The sequence below is a fragment of the Lynx canadensis genome, chromosome B3 (assembly GCF_007474595.2).
Source record: "Lynx canadensis isolate LIC74 chromosome B3, mLynCan4.pri.v2, whole genome shotgun sequence".
Taxonomy (NCBI): domain Eukaryota; kingdom Metazoa; phylum Chordata; class Mammalia; order Carnivora; family Felidae; genus Lynx; species Lynx canadensis.
In genome coordinates, this window is record NC_044308.2 from 42,668,368 (window position 1) to 42,688,511 (window position 20,144).

The window sequence follows — 20,144 nt, forward strand, 5'->3', positions numbered from 1 at the left end:
GCAGCCTTAGTGGGTACAGGTTCCACTACCTGATGTGTCAGCAATCCAGGCCTCTGAGAACACCCCCTCATTGGTGTGAGTCTGTGTACTTTTTCTGGGTGTAGCTAAGAAAGGGTATCAGGTAGGTGACATCAGTGAGTTGAGTAAATCAGTTTGACAGTTCTTAAACAACTGTGGGGCCATGTCTCAAATTGTCATTCACGCTTACGGAAGGGTTTCAGCCACAGCAAACCAGAGGGGATGGTGAAGTTCACTGCTTTCCAGGTAGTTGTAATATCTTGGTTGGTATCACACGTGGGAATGAATACACAGGGAAGTTCTGGGGAGTTAAAGTGACATCTATTTTCTTGGAGCAAACAAGAAATCGTTGGTTATTATCTCATGCTAAAGTATCTCCCCATTTTCATTTAGGCTGGGGTCAGGCACTTTTTCTGTCAATAAGGGCCTGTATTTGGGGAACAAAGTATTCTGTGGTATTCAGAGGAGAAGGTGCTGTGAATGCATGCATGCCTGTGTGAAGTTGTGTTTAAGTATTTGGAACAGTCTTTTGGACCGCTATATGTGTAGGGAAAATGTACAAAAGATAGAAAGATTAAAAGGTTTAATGGTTCTTGGCAGCCAGTAGCAACTTTGTTCTAGCTACTTCATGTTCTGCAGGCAACTAGGAGGAAGATGGTATTATTTCTTTTTTAAAGATTAAGAAACCTGAGTTAAGGAGGCTAAGAAACTTGGCAAATAGCACAGCCAGAAAGTGGTAGCGTTGATACAGTGCTGCCTGACTCAAAAACTCTCTCCCTCCCTCTTTGCTTCTTCATTTCTTTTTCTTTTTCTTTTTCTTTTTTTCTCTCTCTCGCTTTCTTTTTCTTTAAAAATTTTTAATGTTTATTTGCTTTTGAGAGAGAGAGAGACAGAGTGTGAGTGGTAGAGGGGCAGAGAAAGAAGGAGACACAGAATCTGGAGCAGGCTCCAGGCTCTGAGCTGTCAGCACAGAACCAGATGCAAGGCTCGAACTCATCAACTGTGATATCATGACCTGAGCCGAGGTCAGCTGCTTAACTGGCTTAGCCACCCAGGCACCCCATCACTTACTTACTTTGTTCCTTTCTTCCTTCCTTCCTTCCTTCCTTCCTTCCTTCCTTCCTTCCTTCCTTCCTTCCTTCGTCACACATTCCCTTTTGTAAAGGTGGGAGATCAACAAGATGCTCCTTTTCTGCTCTGTGTTTTTGTTTTAAAAATTCTTTGTGATGCATTATACTGTTCTAAGTGGCATTATTCTTGATAAGTTGCACAAATATCTTAGGTATGTTCAGATGCATATTTACAGGGAATAAGAGCTCCATTGCAGGAGAGTATCTTTTTACTTCTTGGTAGAGACTAGAAACTGAACAACACTCTTCCTGTATTAAGTTTGGATGGGAGTGAAGTGGAGGAGGGAGCTGATACTGGGTGAGAAGAGAGAGAGTCAGAGTGGCGATGGGGAGAGAAGGAGAGGAGAGAGAAGCACAGGTCCAGGAACAGTAGAAGAAAGATAGGAACACACCGGGAAGAAGAATGACATAGGCAGGTGCTTGGGCTTGGGATCAGACAGAAGGGTGCTTTACACAACAATAGTGTCTCCTACCATGCAATGAAATACTTGTTTCCTGTATTTACTGTCCCAACTCTTTTTTTTTTTTTTTTTTTTTTTTTTTTTTTTTTTTTTTGCTTAGGTGAACATTGAATTTGAGGAACTGTAAACTGAGACATGGATATGATATTCTGCTTTTTTATTACTTATATATTAACAATTTATTGTTGCTTTCTAGGTTGCTCTCAGTGAAGATGACTTAACAGTTTTAATGAAAATTTTGCTGGAAAATCTTGGAGAAGCTTCTTCACAGCCAAGCCCTACACAGTCTACCCAGGAGGCTATAAGAGTAAGAAAAGATGTTCTGGGTGGGCCTGACCACCTCAAAGGTATAAATTAATGAAGATTTTTGCTTTGATTATGGAGGAAAATTAGTGTTAATGCTGTATTTATGTATACTGGTATTTTTAGTTGTCTAGCACAATGTGTTATGAACTGTTTCAATACTGTAGTATTTACTGTGGAAAATTGGCTGGTACGGGGCCTGGGGCTGCCTTGGAGCTCCCAAGGGAAGGAGGTATGCTCATTGTCTTCCATAAGGGGAGGGGCTACCTACTGTTTGCAGGATACATGTTTGCCCTTTACTTCTAGCAGCTGAATTTGCTGAGTTTAGGAGCCATGGAGGTGGTGCACCTTGAGAAATAGCAAATTAGGCATGTAGCATGGCAAGGTCCAAAATTATCAAGAGAAAAAAGGGCCTCAGTATCCTACTCAAATGACTGGCCCAAGAGAAAGGAAGGTCTTCTGGTACAAAAACAGCTTTACTAATCTGGCTTTATTAGAGAATGATATAGTCACATACATAAGGGAATTTTCTAGATTATTACAATGGAATCATTTAAAAGCACTGAGCCTTTTAAATTAATCCATTTTTAAAGGATAATTTTTATAAAAGAAAAGTATCATTCTTGCTCAAGATATCATATAACACATAATTTTACTTTTTTCATCATTTAAAGTCATTTACGTGAACATATGTTTTATTAGACTGTAACTAGGTTAATATTTCCATGGCTTCCCCTTCTGTTGAATGGCCCCAGACTGCTGTGCTTTTATAATGAATGCTCAGATCATCAGCTATTACTTAAGAAAGCAGTACATAAAAGTGCCAGTTAATAATATCATTAACATTGCTTCTCCTGTATTTAGGCCCAGTGTGTTTTGAAATTGCAAAATAAATGACTAGAGTTGTGTGCAGAAAAGGTTTTTGTTTCAGGTGGATAGTTAGTGTTACATGGGGTTGGTGAGGTGAGCATCTTCTCCCCAGACTGGGAGTATGCTCCAGTACAGTCCAGACAAACACTAGATAAGCAGGCCATTGCCTTGGTTAGACCGGAACTATGTGCAGATGACTAAAAACAGCAGGCACACTGTAAGTGATTAAATCAAGAGCTCATTATGTTCAGCTGTGGTCAATTTGTGTCTTTCGCTCTGGCTATACGGTTAACATGGTCCTTGGGAAAAGTTGTGAATTCAGAAAGCTGCAAAGATGGTGGAGATGGGAATATGAATTACTTTCAGGAAAAGTGAAGGGAAAAAACCCTAGCATTTTCCAACATGGCGAAGCCTTTATGTGGTTAAAGTTATGCAGTGTTTGCTCTTCCAGTATCTTGTAAGAGCATTTCCCTATAAATGATCAAAGGATAGAATCCATCTCCAAAAGAGTTGATAAAATCAGTTTCTAAGAGTGATTGAAAACAGTATCTGTTTTTATTGTCTGAAACGTTTTTGCCTAAAGATGAGGGAAAGGACTAAATTACTTCTTGAAATCTCTTTTCCCCCAGAATTCCAAAGGCTCCCTGGCCCATATTTTATTTGAGCACTGTTTGTCTCTGCTCTTGAATTATATTCTGCTCTTGTAAATGTAATGAGCTGGGTGGTATAGGTAATTAAAGATAGCAAGAATTACATTATGCTAGCAGAGGATCTGTTATTGACTAGTCTGTTGTAGGACAAAATATTTTATTTTTCTCTGCCTCTAATTTCATAATCTCTTAACACTGGCTTATAACCATTTAGGTTAAATGCTTTGATAATTGTAAATTACTCTATGATGAACAGTCCTGCTCTGGGGAGCTTTAAAAAAAAGTTGTCTGGATACTCTCCAAGACCCCTTCTTTTTTGTTGCTTCTTTTAAAATGTAGATGGTCTCCCTCTGTCATTTTTCCCTATACTAAATATATATAGAATAAATCATTGCCATTTTAATTAATTCTCATAATATGATTTAAAGAATCCTAAAAAGTATGATACATATTTAGAATAATAGGTTATCATCTTTGCTTTTTAAATAAGTGTAAAATAATGTACCTACTTAAAGCTTTTTAATTTTCATTCTTATGTTTGAACCATCAGAACAAGATATGACAGACTCAAAGCTTTCTGTGGACCAAAATGTCACTCTCCAATTTGACTTTCACTTTGAATCTCTTTCCATTGTCCTTTATAACAATGATATAAACCAGGTATGTAGTAAATTTATTCAGAAATACATCTTCAGTTATTGATATTTAATTTTAAAACATTGGCATTTTTTCATTTGAATTAAAAAATTAATTAAAAAATTAAAATGTCTATTAAACTCTTACTTGGCCTACAGAATATCCATTGGTCTTGCTCTGTCTTCCCTTTGTTAGTATTTCTAATCTTACTCAGCTAAGGAAAAATTTTTACTTTTTTTGGTAACATTAGCCCTGAACTACTTAGGTCCATCTCTAGTAGAAGAATTTTATATGTGAGTAATTAATTATATGCGTAATTTTGTTACATAGCTATATATGTGTACATATATAGCTGTATAAGAATAATTTAGTAGTGGCTTTGGAACCTTGGAGGATTCTTTTAAAATTTATGATTATCCAGGATATAAAAGCATTAATTATGTTTCTATTAAATAAATTTTATATGTAATAGATTTGTATTAAGGATACCGATTAGTGGATACAAGAACCAAGTATAGTGCCATGATTTGAAGTAATTAATGTACCAGTGCTATTTTAGAAAGCTATTTGTTGTTATGTAGATAGTATCTTCAATAAATAATTTTATTATATCAATTACATAATATCATAATACTCATAATAAATACATCATATTATAATACCCACAATTTGCATTGATTATGTCTGTTGTTATTGTCCATTCCTGTTATCTTATGTTTCAAATTGTTTTCTAAGTTATTCATATTGCTCTTGAGCCTTGGGCTAGTGTCTGTCATTTATGCAGTAAACTACTTTCATTTCTAATGTTTAATGTTAATGAAAAAATAAAAAACATGACCTATGGGAAATGAATAGTTAAATGTATTCTTCATTGCACTTAAGGTACCATCATTCTACTGGTGCCCCAGCCTTAGAATGTTGATATTTTCTTTTACTTCCTTCTTTATTGACCTTTATTCATTCGACACTGAGTATTGCCATTTTTTTCTTTGTTCTTTCCTGATACTTCTCACTGCTACTTTATTTGAAACTTCTTAGCTTACCCTTACTGTAATGGCTTCCTTGTTCGTTGCTCTTTTTCCTCTCATCCATACCAGACATTGGCACAAGTTCACTTTCCTAAATGAATTTCATGTAGCCGTTTATAACTTTTTACTCTACTAAAAAACATTCGGTATTAGGTTGTCTGAATTGTACCTTATTAAAAAAAGTTCAGTGACTCCAAATTGTTTACATTAGTAGCTGTACTAGTATATTGTGATCAGTAGGTGTGTCACAGGTCATTTCTGTTCATAGTTACAGACCAGAAGCTTGTGAATTATTTACATTTTTATAACTTACATTCCAAATTTGCCATTAATAATGTCAATGTCTGACCCATGTGCATACAATGTACCGTCTCGAGTGATGGATGTAGTTATAACCAATGTACCAGGAATGGCACATCACCAATACCTCTTATATCAATGCCATTGTCTATAGTGAGCAATTAGGACTTCACTTTCCTAAAGAGATTTTTGTTAGTTGTTTTGTTTTGTTTTTTTCCTTCTTTTTGGGGGGTGGTTGTATATTTAACCTTTAGAATTTGTAGGATGTGTTACATACCTTTAGATGTAGAATTTGCAGGATGTGGGCATACCTTTAGAATTTGCAGAATGTGTTACAATTAAAGATTGAGATCCTTTTACCTGTTAATGAAAGTTTAAATCTTTAGTTTGGGAAGTGGGACCTCATTAGGCCCCTGTATTTCTTCCCACCCCTCATTCCCTACCATTCTTTAATTGAAATATTCAAACTTAAGCAGCTAGTACCTTGTACCCTTATAGCATCTCTGAATTGTTTACTCGTGTTTTTTCCGCATCTGGAATGTCTTCTCCCTCCTCTTACCCCATCTGATCCCGCTTAGTCTCTGAGGCTCAGTTCAGTTATCATCTTCTTTCTGAATTTTTCTCAGCCCACCAGTGATCTCTTTGACCTTCTGAGTTTTGCTATTTGTACTCTTTACCTAATCACTTAATATTCTTTGTGGAATATGGGGGGATTAAATATGAATAAATAAGTGTCTACATGTCAGTCTTTGATCATTTACAGTCTACAGCATCTCCTTGTCATGTTTGTTATAGTGTGTTTCTATTTTCTATATTTATTAGGGTATAAGCTCGCTGATATCACCTACTATATTTTATCCTTTCTCATAAACCCCATAGTTCCTTTCACGGTGTTTTTTGTTTTTTGTTTTTGTTTTTGTTTTTAACGGAAGACTTAATTAAATATTTATTAGTTAGACTGATTGACAAAAACATTTCCTGAATATCTTTATTTGCATTAAACTGCGAGATAAATTTTTATATATTAACCATTGTTGAATATCAACAATGTATTTTTTATATGTACATATACACTTACAAACACATGTATTATTCTATTTTATTCTTGTGTTTTAACACCCATGCTTCTAAATTTTGTTGTATCAGTTTGCCTTTTGTCTCTGAGTTAAGAAATGTGTTTAAAAGTCATTACATAATATTTAGAGATACTGATTCTTTTGCTTGAAAATACACCACAGGAATCCAAACTTTCATTTCACAATGACAGTTTCCGGCTTGGTGAACTCAGACTACATCTTATGGCCTCTGTAGGGAAGATGTTTAAGGATGGCTCGATGAATGTTAGCCTTAAACTTAAGACATGCACACTTGACGATCTCAGAGAAGGCATTGAGAGAGCAACATCAAGGTTTGTCATCTCTGAACTTGCTGTACGTTATTTAAGGCTGACATTATACCTGACATTTGGTTGCTAGGCTTGGGATTATCAAAAGAGATCTTTGGTCATACTTCAATTTGAAGTGCATCAATAAATAGTGCTAATATCAGATTCAGTTCCTATGAAATTTGAATTAAAGGGAAATTTAATAATAAAATGGAGTACTGTCTTAAAAGCAGGAACTAAGAGAATGTAAGAATTTTAATAATGAAATTCACATAGGGTGGTTTGTTGGTAACATAGTTTTCTAAATTGTCCCCAAAAGGCAGGTTTTTTTTTTTTTTTTTTTTTTTTTTTTTTTTTTTTCAAAAAAAAGCCTGAAAGTTTCAGATCTTTTCTTTGTCTTACTTGTTTTGTCTGTATATTTTAAACCAGTATTCTGAAATTTTTTCCAAGTTTTACTAGAAATGTAATCCCTAGCATTTTCACATTATCAAGCCAGTACTTAAACATTAGTTTATATTAGCCTCCTATAAAGTGGGAAATAATGTAACTTTAATATTCTAATTATATATTTATTCCTTTCTCAAATATTGAGACATACTCTTTTTGCCCTTGATGTTCTTTGGAGAAAAACTATGCTGCTCCCTAACCAGGGGCTCCATTGAATACATACTGGATACTTCTGAGCTCTTTGTGTTTCCTAGAGATGAATAAATGAGGAAAGAGTGCTATCATGCAACCAGCTTTTCTAGTTTGCAAATTTCGTGTTTGGGGTAGCTGTCCGCTACTATATAGGCAAGGGTGAGGCCATCATCTGTTTGGTAACCTGTTCTTCCCAGCATGTGTGAGGATATGTGGCAACTATCACTGCAGACACTTGATAAACACTGGCTGATTTGAATTGGATTGAATACTTTTGGACTCAAATTATATAGGATGATCTTTGGAGATAAATTTGTTCAGGGAGGTTTTATTTTGTAAACTAATGTAAAGAGATTGACCTTTAAATTTTGTGGGACCACATTAATGTGTTTTGTTAATTCCTTTTAGTAGTCATTCATTTATTTTCCTGCTACTGTATTATAATTATAAAATAATCTGTAATTGCTTAAAAACATGGATCTTGCTATAGAGATTAGGAGACTATGTCCTAGTTCCTAATTAGCTGATTAGACCCCAGTTAACGTTGACCTGTTTTCTGTTCAGATTAAAAACTCAAAGGTGAAACAAAGACTATTAAGGTGTATAGGAAATTTTTCATCTTTTAAATTATTTTTGCAAGAATAAAATAATGTATATATTTTTTAGAATGATTGATAAAAGGAATGATCAAGATGACAACAGTTCTATGATTGATATTAGTTACAAACAAAGCAAAAATGGAAGTCATGTTGATGCTGTTCTTGACAAGCTGTATGTATGTGCCAGCGTGGAGTTTCTGATGACTGTGGCAGATTTCTTTATCAAAGCTGTGTCTCAGAATTCAGAAAATATGGCAAAAGAAGCACAGATTCCACTACGACAGACAGCCACAGCAAAAATCAAGATGGAGAAAGGTTAGTAGAATTTATCTGTTGTAGATGACAGCTTGTCGTATATTTTAACAAAGATTACAAGAAAAAAGATGAATGGACAATTCAAGAAAGTAAAATACTCTTTCCAATTTAAATATATGCTGTGGAAAACTTTTAGTAAGCATAAATTTTTAAGCGGTAGAATAGAAATATATATTGGATTAGGGGCTAGGAAACCCCTGTTCTGGTTCCAACTCTGCCATTAACATTTCTTTACTTACCCAAAAATAGAGGGAGTTAATCTGGGTCTTTGGTTGGGAGACTGTCTTATAGAAGGGCAGTCTTTTATTCAGAGAAAATATATGGAAGAATTATATCCATTGAAGCAATTGAACAGATAGAGGCAGAAGGTGATATTGGACCACCCAGCATGATGCCCCTGGACATCACCGTAAACACCTTAAACTAAGGGGAGTGTGTGCAAATGTATGGTCTTGATGTACACCGAAGTCACTTCCCTGCTCTATAAATTACTCTAGCATTACCAAGTAGATCAGTGATTTTCTTTGTTAAATTATAATTGTCTCAGGTCAGGCATTTATCTTTCTAATGCATAATTCAGCAAGATTGGAAAATACCATTCACTGGCAAGGTCAGAATTTTATTTTTTCATTTACCTTTCCTAAACAGTAATTATATATCTCTATATTCATATACATAGTTAATGTATTAATCCTACAGATTGTAGGACACTGATTATGTGTTTTATAGTGAAGTCAGAGTCAACTTTATCAGAGTCTCTTATCCTCTTCCTGTTATTACCCTCTCCTGTTTTCCCCTCCTGTCTCTGCAATGTAACATAAAACACATTCATGTGTTCATATGTGCACACACCTTAATTCAGACAAAACCAACTTCAAAACGAGATTATTCTTGCTAGGTCAAAGTGGAAATGATGTTGTGTCAGAGATCAGATTGCATTATCCCGCACAATCAGCATTTGTTAATAATTTATCATTAGTATTAGTCAACTACGGTTAATTCTGCCATATCCCATATAGCAAGATACTAGAAACAACCTAGCAATTTATAGATAGTATATACTCAAGTGACAAGATATATTTTGTGACATATTTTTTGGTTGCTTTTTTTGTTTTTTCAGATGACTCTGTAAGACCAAATATGACTTTAAAGGCCAAGATCACAGATCCAGAAGTGGTATTTGTTGCCAATCTGACAAAGGCTGATGCTCCTGCTCTGACAGCCTCATTCCAGTGTAACCTGTCTATGTCAACCTCCAAACTTGAACAGATGATGGAAGCTTCTGTGAGAGATCTTAAAGTCCTTGCTTGCCCTTTTCTCAGAGAAAAAAGAGGAAGAAACATTACTACAGTAAGAATTGCCTTATATTCTAAGCACGGATTGAAGATTGGCAGAAATGGTGGATTCGTAGAATCCTAGAATGTGAGAGCTCTGTAAGACTTCAGAGATTATTTACTACAAATTTGAGGTTTAAAGTTAAGGTTGAGTTCCGAAGATGTTAAATGATTCAGCCATGCTGCCATTGGCAGAGCTACCTTTAAACTTTTTCCTTTCATTGTACCATCTTTTGTGGAACAGTAGTTGAATTTTAGTACAAATCAGCATTGAAGTCACGTGACCAAAGAGATTGTTTTTGCTGTATTAAAAGTTAACTTCATGGGCACCTGGGTGGCTCAGTTGGTTAAGCGTCTGACTTCACCTCAGGTCATGATCTCACAGTTCGTGAGTTCAAGCCCAGCATCGGGCTCTGTGCTGACAGTTCAGAGCCTAGAGCCTGCTTCGGATTCTGTGTCTCCCTCTCTCTCTGCCCCTCCCCTGCTGTGCTCTGTCTGTCTGTCTGTCTCTCTCAAACATTAAAAAAAAAAAGTTAACTTCAGTTATGTGTTCAAGTTATTGTTTAAAAAATATTTTAGTTAATTGATTGCCATACCAATAAGTTTTAAATGTTAAATTGAGAATTTTACATTAAAGAGGATTCATTGTATTATATGACTCATTTGCAGTATTAAATTAGGAAAATTTATGACCAAGTGGCTTACATAAAGAAATGCAACATTAGACTTAGTCTGTACTTTATCATGAAGCATTCTTGAGCAGGATCATCTTTTGGCATGTCACAGAAAGCTTATAATTAATTGATGATTCCAGGAAAAGCTTTTCCTAATTTTTTTTTAAATGTAAGTAATACAATACTAATTCCTCCATTCAGTTGAGGTGTAAGGTTAGTTTACTTATTCAGTTGAGGTGTAAGGTTAGTTTACTTATTTCTTTAATGATATATATATATATATATATATATGTATATATATATGTTATATATATGTGATATATATGTTATATATATATGTGATATATATATATATGTTATATATATATATAGTATAAGTAAATTTATTTACAAATATAAGCGTAATAGTTTTAAGTAAGTCATTGGGTTTACAGATTGGAAATTTGTTTTTATAAGCACCTTATATGATACTCAAGACTGACTTCGTGTTCATCATAGGGAAACCGTTCGTTTACGTACCTTACCACAGTCTTTTTCTAATGTGTTAACAAAACTTTATTTTTTTAATGTTTATTTATTTTAGAGAGACTGAGAGGGAGGGACAGAGAGAGAGAGAGAGAGAGAGAGAGAGAGAGAGAATGCATGTGCATGCATATATGGGGGAGGGGCAGGGAGAGGGAGAGACACAGACTCTGAGGCAGGCTCCAGGCTTTGAGCTGTCAGCACAGAGCCTGATGCAGGGCTCAAACCCATGAACTTTGAGATTATGACCGGAGTCGAAGTTGGACATTTAACTGACTGAGCCATCCAGCTACCCCAGAACTCTTTGTTTAAAATAACAGTTTCAAGTTATTTAGTTGTCATAAAAACTAATAATTAACAATTTCATTTCCTCATGTACTTCTTTGTGAATGTAAGACTTTACCATAGTCTTCACCTCATTTTTATGGATATTTTAAAGGCATATTTTACAAAGGGTATCGTTTGAAAGATATTTTAGTGAAAGCAGACATTTTATTTTTTTTTAATGTTTATGTATTTATTTTGAGAGAGAGAGAATGAGCAGGGGAGGGGCAGAGAGAGAAGAGAGAATACCAAGAAAGCTTCACACTGTCAGAGCAGAGCCCTACAGGGGGCTCGATCTCATGAACCATAAGATCATGACCTGAGCTAAAATCAAGAGTCAGGTGCTTGACCAACTGAGCCACCCAGGTGTTCTGAAAGGAAACATTTTAAACTTGTATTAGTAACTGTACATCCTTACTTAAGAATTGACATAAAGGAATTGATCAGAACTGCTTACAGTCCTTTGACAATGTACACGGATTTGTCATAATTAAGAGCCCTCACAAGAAAAGTTCTCACCTAATTTCATTTGTCTTTTGCTTTTGGCATAAGGTATCATTAAAGATCTCAAGTTAAGGGCCCCTGAGTTGCTTAGTTCATTAAGCATCCATCTCTTGGGCTCAGCTCAGGTTATAGTCTCGTGATTTGTGAGTTCGAGCCCCAAGTTGGGTTCTGAGCTGACTTTGTGGAACCTGCTTGGGATTCTGTCTCTCTTTCTGCCCCTCCCCCTCTGATGCTCATGCGTGCTCTCACACACACACACACACACACACACACACACACACACACACTCTAACAAAAATAAATACATATTTTAAAAAAAGATGTCCAGTTAAGTAAAACATTTCTGGTGTGTATTATCTACGTATACCTAACAGATTTTAACTAAGGAAATGTGAATTTTATTTATTTGTTACTAGGTCTTACAGCCTTGTTCTTTATTTATGGAAAAATGTATGTGGGCTTCAGGAAAACAAAATATAAGCATTATGGTTGAAGAATTTATAATAAAGGTCAGTGCCTATCATATTATTTGGGTAAAAATTCTTGTTTCTAGCAAAATCTTTTGATGTCTCTTCTAACTAGAACATTATGCTACTTACATTACATATTCAAACAGTAAATACTGCTAATATTAAAAGACATTTTTCTTTAAAGCAAATTTTTTTCTATCTTTTTATAACGAGAGTACTTTTAAATATCTATAAATGATTGAGATAGTTTTTATCCATTATGTTTGCTTTTTGTGTGTTGGGGAGATTGGGTTTGGGGGACAGCAGAGATGGGATGGGAAGAGAAGAAAGTTGGGATGGAAAAGTGAAGTTGCCTTTATTTGTAGTAAGTTATTTTAGGCTTTTATTCAAGTATAATGTGAATTTAATAATTACATAATTAAATGTTTTATCTGGCTTTTAAATTTTTGTAATGACAGATGTATGCTAGAAATAAGTTATTAGGATTTGCTTTTTATTAATCTCTTATATTTGAAGTATTGGAAAAACAATCTCTGTTCTCCCATAGCATTTGTATTGTTTAAGTATGACCTCATAATTGGTTATAAATGAAAGGCAGAGAATAATACTTCCCTAAATCTCTTTTTCTGTCTGTCCAAAGGACGCAATATTGAGGTGGTTGATAGCAGTTTTACTATACCATAACCGATAGTGATTAAACCAAGGCTCAAACTAATGTCATTTGAGTTACCATATAAATAACAGTGCAGTTTTCTCTCAATATTTTAAAATGCTCAGTAGTTTTAGATTGAATTTTGTTAACAGATTTACTTTTTGAAGAACTTAAGGTGGTCATTCAGGGGGAAAGGTCTTGAATTTGCATGCACTTAGTCTAAGACAATAGGTTAAGGTACTGGGAATATTGTCTTTCCCTTTCTTTGTATATCAGTTTGTTTATTCATTCAGCAAGCATTGTTTGAGCTCTTACTTTGTACAAAAAATGTCTATACAAGGCATTGGTGATACATAGTCCATATCTTCAAAGAACTTACTGATATATGTGAGAGAAAGAAGTAAATCAATGATTCTGGCTTTCAGAGCTGGAGGCCTGTACTGGTGCTTTTGGGAGCACAAGTAAGGGTCCTGTGATCAGACCACGACATCAGGGAAATCTGCCTTGAAGTGAGGCTACTTGAACTGAGTTTTGAAAATCTGATGGAGGTTAGAAGCAGAGGGAGGCTGAAGGTTATCAAGACAGAACTGACAATATGCACAAAAGTAGAGGTATGAAAAACCTTTTAAGGACTTAGAGTGGTGATTCCACGTGGTTGGAGAGAATGGTGCGGTGGAGTTGTAAGATTGAGAGCTCTAATTAAAGGTGACATTAATAAGGCAAGGACGAAGAAGGGACTTAGTGGACAGGTAAGTTTGGGAAGAGGCTCATACTACTTCCTTTGGGTGATGTAATCGTATCATTTTAGCAAATTACATAAGTAGAGGTTGTGAGAACTGAACAGTAAAGGAACCCACTTATTTAACCCAGTATTGCTTACACTTTGGGAAACCCTGGTATCACATCACAAAGACTTTTGTGTCCTCAGCTAAAGAGAAATTTGAACTGCATCCTTAAAGTTAGGGGCAATTGAAGATTTTAGGCATAGGAATGGCCTGCCCAGATTTGAGTTTGAGGAAAAGAATGCTGGTGGAAATGTGGAGGGTAGACTCTGAGGGTCCAGTCAGCACTGGACATAGTAGGCATTATCAGTGTAGAACTAAGGTGCAAGGCTAGGAATGAGGAGGTGAGCAAAGATACTATACAAAGATAATAAGAGGTAGAGTTTGGAGAACTTAGGGGAGGTGGAAGGGGATCCATGGTGATTCTTAGGCTTTTTGTTTCAGTCAGAAAAATGAAAACTATGTATGTATATTTTGATGAGGATCATATACTTTGGTTTAGTTAATGCAACTGGTTGAAAAATAAAAAATTCAGTTATACTACATTTTTCTTTTCATATAACCCTATTTTATTATGAATTGGTCAATTTAACTTTAGGTTTTGACATTAACATATAATATTAATTACTTAATTCCAATGTAGCCTGGGCAGAAATCATGGGTATGATGTTAGCTGACTTGACATATGGCTTTGTGTATTCTCTTTTGTTTTTCTTAGGTATTAATGTAATATGTTTAAATTTTTAACTTTTTTTAAAGTTTTGTGTTATATATTCTTCTCATTTAGAAATAACTTATTCTTAAAATTTTTCTGCTTTCTTTTTTAAAGATTTCACCCATAATTCTGAATACTGTGATGACGATCATGGCTGCTATGTCTCCAAAGACAAAAGAAGATGAATCCAAAGATATATCTAAGGAAACAGAAAATCTTTGGGGCATCAAATCTATTAGTGATTATAACTCTTGGTTTCTTGGTGTTGACATGGCAACAGAAATAACAGAAAATTTCAAAGACATTCATTGTCTATCTATAGAGGAAAATTGTGCTGTTGTTGTAGAGTCAGTTCAGGTTACCTTAGAATGTGGCCTTGGGCATCGAACTGTACCTTTATTACTGGCAGAGTCTAAGTTTTCAGGAAATATTAAAAATTGGACTTCCCTAATGGCTGCTACTGCTGACATGACATTAGAGGTATGACTACATCATTTAATAACTTCCAGAGCCAACTTCTCAAAATTACACCGGCAGAATTAAGATGTGCACTTTTCTTGTTTGTGCATGGCCACAGCAAGTGTGTGTGTGTGTGTGTGTGTGTGTGTGTGTGTGTGTGTGTGTGTGTCTGAATAGATAATATATTCTAACATTTAACTTGTTGATGCATAATGTAGTATTATTTAGTTGGTTACTGTTTTTTAAAGACTTTTTGTTAAGTAATTTATTTATGGCAGTAAAGTAAGAGAGTAAAGGAAAATGTACCCTCTTTATAGCTATTCTTTGTGTCTTGAGGTATGTTGTTAAAATGATTGGCATATAACATTAATTGTGTAATATTTTTTCCTAATGATTATAGAAATATGTTGTTAAAGTTGAAAGACTCTGTTATTACAATTCTGTGCCTTTCCAGGTTCACTACTATAATGAAACCCATGCTGTTTGGGAGCCACTGATTGAGAGAGTGGAGGGGAAGAGACAATGGAATTTAAGGCTTGATGTAAGGAAACCATACGATATCTTTATATTGATGGCACTCAGCACATTCATTTATATTTTTTAGTTCAATGATTCTCAAGATTTGTGATCTAGGATTCTGGAGGTCCTTTTAGGGGGTTTGTGGGGTCAGAACTATTTTCATAATAATAGACATTATATATCATTTTTATTCTCATTCTCTTGTGAGCATACAATGGAATTTTCCAGAGACTGTGTGATATTGCATCAGAATGAATACTGAAGCACAAATGAGAATCCACTCGTCTTAAGGCAGTCACTAGAGAGATTTGCAAATGCCCCTCTTTTTACTATTAAAGATAACTTTAACAGTTATATTTCATTAAAATATTATTCAACATATAATTGTTTTTAAATGAATATTTAAAATTTTCTCAGTTTGGGTTTCTAATAGATTTCATAGTCATAGATCTGATCCATATAAATGAAGCTCTTTGAGATCATCAGTGATTTTAGGAGACCAAAACATTTGAGAAAACTTGAATTATAGTTCATGAATTCTTTGTGTGTTATCTCTTGATGGTATTTCTTGAGAGCACTTCAGAATCCTGGATACCAAAGCACATTTTTCTTGACTAAAAGGAACATGAATTATATACCCCTAACAAGTGACTACACTACAGTTCTCTGGTGTAGCCTGAAGTGTGAGGCACTGAAATTGACTCAGCAGATTCCTATTTTAAAACTGTGAAGCCACTTAACCTGTGTCCCAATTTCTTCTCAGTAAAGTAGAAGTAATATTTCTGATCTACCTGTCTCTGGCATAGACAGGCTAACAAATAGTTTTGTATATGGCCTTTGAGCTCTATTAGAACAAAAACTGTGGTGGAATCTGATGGCTGGTGAAAGCCTATCGTATTATGTGTAGGTGTTAACAGAATTCCACATTACCTCCAGTGAGGATTGGTTTAGACTTGAGGGTCATCTTCCATTACGCCTCAACACATAAGGACCAATTAGTCAGGCGACACTGGGTAAATCGCTTCCTCTGGGGAATGCACAAGAAACAAATACTGTAACTGACCTGGAGCGCTTTTGTGACACAGTTCGAAACATTACCCCGTGCACTGACCACACACTGCAAAAAAGACTGCTGATCTGTGCTGTGTCTAAGCGAAGCACTGGTTGTTTTTGAAACTGAGACTTTTGACCAGCCTTAATATGAAGCGACCAGTTTAGGAGAGTTTAACACTTTGAGAGTTTTAAATTTTTGTTATTAAATGGCTAATAACTTAAATGTGTCACATTATTTATCCTCCTAGGTAAAGAAGAATCCAGTCCAAGATAAAAGTTTAATTCCAGGAGATGATTTTATTTTTCTTCCTGAACCACAAACAGCAGTTCATATTTCTTCAGGAGACACAATGAATATAACCATATCCAAAAGTTGCCTGAATGTTTTCAACAATTTAGCCAAAGTATGTTTGGTTTTTTCTTGGAATATTTCAAATGGGATTTTAAAATGAAACATGTATGGATTATTTATGTTTGTCATCACAATTACTTTCTTAAAAATGTTTAATTTTGGAAAAAAATAGAATTTTGCAAAAATTTTATTGCGATGTTATGTTCCTTTTCAGGGTTTTTCAGAGGGCACTGCTTCTACTTTTGACTACTCTTTAAAAGATAGGGCTCCTTTTACAGTGAAAAATGCTGTAGGCATTCCCATTAAGGTGCAGCCCAATCATAATCTCAGAGTAATAGGCTCCCTTGAGAAAAGTGGTGTTTATGATGTTGATGCTGGTCAGCATTTGGAATTGGAATATGCCAGCATGGAACCTTCACGTCAAGGAAAATTATCTATGTTGAGCCGTCAGGAAAGCTCTTTCTTCACTCTCACCTTTGGTATGCTATATTTATTTTATATTCGTCTTTGAAATTGTAGCTGTGTGGCTTATTTCTGTTAAAATGTAAAGATATTGCTGCAGATACCTTGGGAGACAACATTTCTAAAGGCTTGAAACAAATAGTTGATAAGCTCTTATTTTCTTCCTCTAAACTTGAGACAATTAAATTTTAGAATTACCTTAGAAAATTAGATTATTTCTGTGCCCTTAAATAATGCCGTCTGTAGCATGCTTCAAAAAGGATGTGAGTCCATTGAGGAGAGGAAAATGAACTATATTCAGAAGTCATAAAATGTTGACAGTAATTATCACCATTACACAGAAAAGGTGATTATTGCTCTATAGTTGAAAGAAAAGGAACAAGCTGAAATTTGTGTGATTTAAGAAATTTTTTTTATTTTTATGTAGATTCCAAGTTAACATACAGTGTGATATTAGTCCCAGGCATGCAATATAGTGATTCATTACTTCCATATAGCGCCTGCTGTTCATTACAAATGGCCTCCTTACTCCCTGTCACCTATTTCGCCCATCCCCCCACCCACCTCCCTTCTGGTAACCATCAGTTTGTTCTCCATAGGTAAGGGTCTGTTTCTTGATTTAAAACCCGAAGAGAAATTGTTTTGGGTCAAAACATTTTATAACTAGTTTCCTTTCTTTTTTTATTTTATTCTTTTTTTATTTTAGTTTCTTTAGTTTCCTTTCTTTGTTGGTTCCTACGTCTCAGAAAAGCATTTTGAGTAGTCGTCATGTTCAGTCATGAAGAATTCCCTTGTATTATTTTAAGGTGCTGATGAGTACTCTGTCTGAGAGAAATATAGGTAAATGGGTATTTGGAATGCTTCTCACTTATGCTCTGCCTTAGTACCTCATGGATATACAGAAGTTGCAAAAGTCCCTGTTGCCAGATCCGGACGGCGATTGTATAATGTACGGAATCCCAATGCCAGTCATTCTGACTCAGTCTTGGTACAGATTGATGCAACTGAAGGGAATAAAGTAATCACTCTTCGTTCTCCTCTGCAGGTAATCCATTAAAGTGAATTGTGTCCCTTGAAGTATAACAAGAAATCTTCAGTCATTTTGGTGAATATAGGAATATGATAAAACATTGAGCTAATACTGAGTATTCAGAAATACGTAATAGATTGAATTGGCTGCTATTTCCAATCTAACTTGTTTTTGTTCTAGTCTTCATTTTAAATGTCTGATTAAACAATTTTGTTATTTGAAAGCCCATTTTTGTTGTGGCTTAGGTTGAAAATTAAGGAAGATTTTCACCTCTTTCTTTAAAGATTTAGAACTGGGAGTGTTAATAATTATAAGTGGTTGCCAAATAAGATAACATTCCATTCTCTTTGTATATCACTTGGGATTGTATGTTTCAAGTATATCTGAAGGAATACTGGAATGATCTCCCCAGAAAAAGATTTTAGCATCTTAATCTTTTCTATGTTTAAGGCTTTATCCATTTTTCTTTTCCTGTGCATTATTACAGGTTTCATTATGTGGTCATCAAAAGAACATTTCTTCCTACTTAGAACATCAGATAAAAAAATTAAAGGATTTCAACTTTTGGCCATTGTTCTCTCTCAGTTTGCTGTTAGCTCTAGCCTATACCACCTTATAGTCCAGGAAAGAGAGTTGTAGTCCTTCTCCTTATATTTCCTTTGCTATCCTTTTCTGTTTTCACATGGTGCATTGAAAAGAGGTTGTAATGGGGAAAATATTATGGCTGAACTCCAAAGAGTAATACATATTATACACAACAGTGAACATCAGTGTAGAACGTGTGACTCTCAGAACTTTTCAACTGCCACTTAAACATCAAGTTTCTCGTGTAAAGCACTTAAATATCCTAAAATTTTTCAATTATCCATAAAATATCTTCTAACACTGGGCTTGAAACTTTTAGATCTAAAAGTAACTGTGTGCACCTCACATTTTTCTTTTGGCCATGTGTTATCTTTTTAAACAACTTGTATGTCTTTTTTATCCAACAGATTAAAAATCATTTCTCTATTGCATTCATTATCTATAAATCTGTTAAGAATGTTAAGCTGCTGGAGCCCATTGGAGTAGCCAGCCCTGAAGAGGAGTTCCATGTTCCTTTAGATTCATATAGGTACCTATTTCCTTGAAACTAATGCTTGGAAACTAATACAAAGTTTTAAAAGGTTCATACTATATATTTTAAAATATTAATTGGGATCTGTATTCCAGGAAAAAACCTTATATTTTTATTATCTAAAGATGTGTAAAAGCCAGTTTTAAGACATCTAGAGAAATACATTTATGTAATCATTGATTTACCAGATGAAAAATTTCTTACTGTATAGTTGATGTTTTAGCACTTTCTGAAATTTATTTTTACTAGGTTGCCTTTATAATTGAAATGACTATTTTTTTTTGACTTGTCATTGCTTACACAGCGTTTTGCTTTTGTTTTTGTTTTTGTTTTTTTCCCAGAAAGTTCCTCCCTGAGTTAGCTATGTGACTTTGGGTGGGTTTCGTACCTTTCGTAGCCTTGTTTTCCTCCTCTGTAAAAATAGGAATAAGTATTTACCTTGTAGAGTTACCAAGAAGATTTAATGAGATTCTTAAGTTCTTGATAAAAGCTTTTTTCCCCAACTCTGTTTCTTTTTTCTCTAGATGTCAATTATTTATTCAGCCAGCTGGTATCTTAGAGAATCGGTACAAAGAATCCACCACTTACATTTCTTGGAAAGAAGAACTTCACAGGAGCAGGGAAGTCAGATGCATGCTTCAGTGTCCGTCAGTAGAAGTCAACTTCTTACCTCTCATTGTCAATACAGTTGCTCTGCCTGATGAACTAAGCTATATATGTAGCCACGAGGAAGATTGGGATCCAGCTTACATTATCCATCTTTATCCTACCCTCACTTTGCGGAACCTTCTCCCATACTCTCTAAGATATTTACTTGAGGTATGTCTCTTGTATTTTGTTTG

At 34.9% G+C, this 20,144-nt stretch overlaps 1 protein-coding gene across 4 annotated transcripts in view; it reads left to right on the plus strand.

Annotated features, from left to right (window-relative positions):
- Positions 1-20,144, plus strand: part of VPS13C (vacuolar protein sorting 13 homolog C) — a 196,098-nt gene that overhangs the window by 127,059 nt on the left and 48,895 nt on the right. For all 4 annotated transcript variants that reach the window (XM_030318038.1, XM_030318035.1, XM_030318039.1 and 1 more), the window contains 13 exons: positions 1,806-1,956; positions 3,983-4,092; positions 6,635-6,804; positions 8,086-8,333; positions 9,454-9,683; positions 12,108-12,200; positions 14,425-14,790; positions 15,224-15,310; positions 16,590-16,745; positions 16,908-17,172; positions 18,040-18,200; positions 19,178-19,299; positions 19,827-20,121. In XM_030318038.1, the coding sequence (XP_030173898.1) occupies positions 1,806-1,956; positions 3,983-4,092; positions 6,635-6,804; positions 8,086-8,333; positions 9,454-9,683; positions 12,108-12,200; positions 14,425-14,790; positions 15,224-15,310; positions 16,590-16,745; positions 16,908-17,172; positions 18,040-18,200; positions 19,178-19,299; positions 19,827-20,121 (2,454 nt within the window). The remainder of the gene's footprint in view (positions 1-1,805; positions 1,957-3,982; positions 4,093-6,634; positions 6,805-8,085; positions 8,334-9,453; positions 9,684-12,107; positions 12,201-14,424; positions 14,791-15,223; positions 15,311-16,589; positions 16,746-16,907; positions 17,173-18,039; positions 18,201-19,177; positions 19,300-19,826; positions 20,122-20,144) is intronic.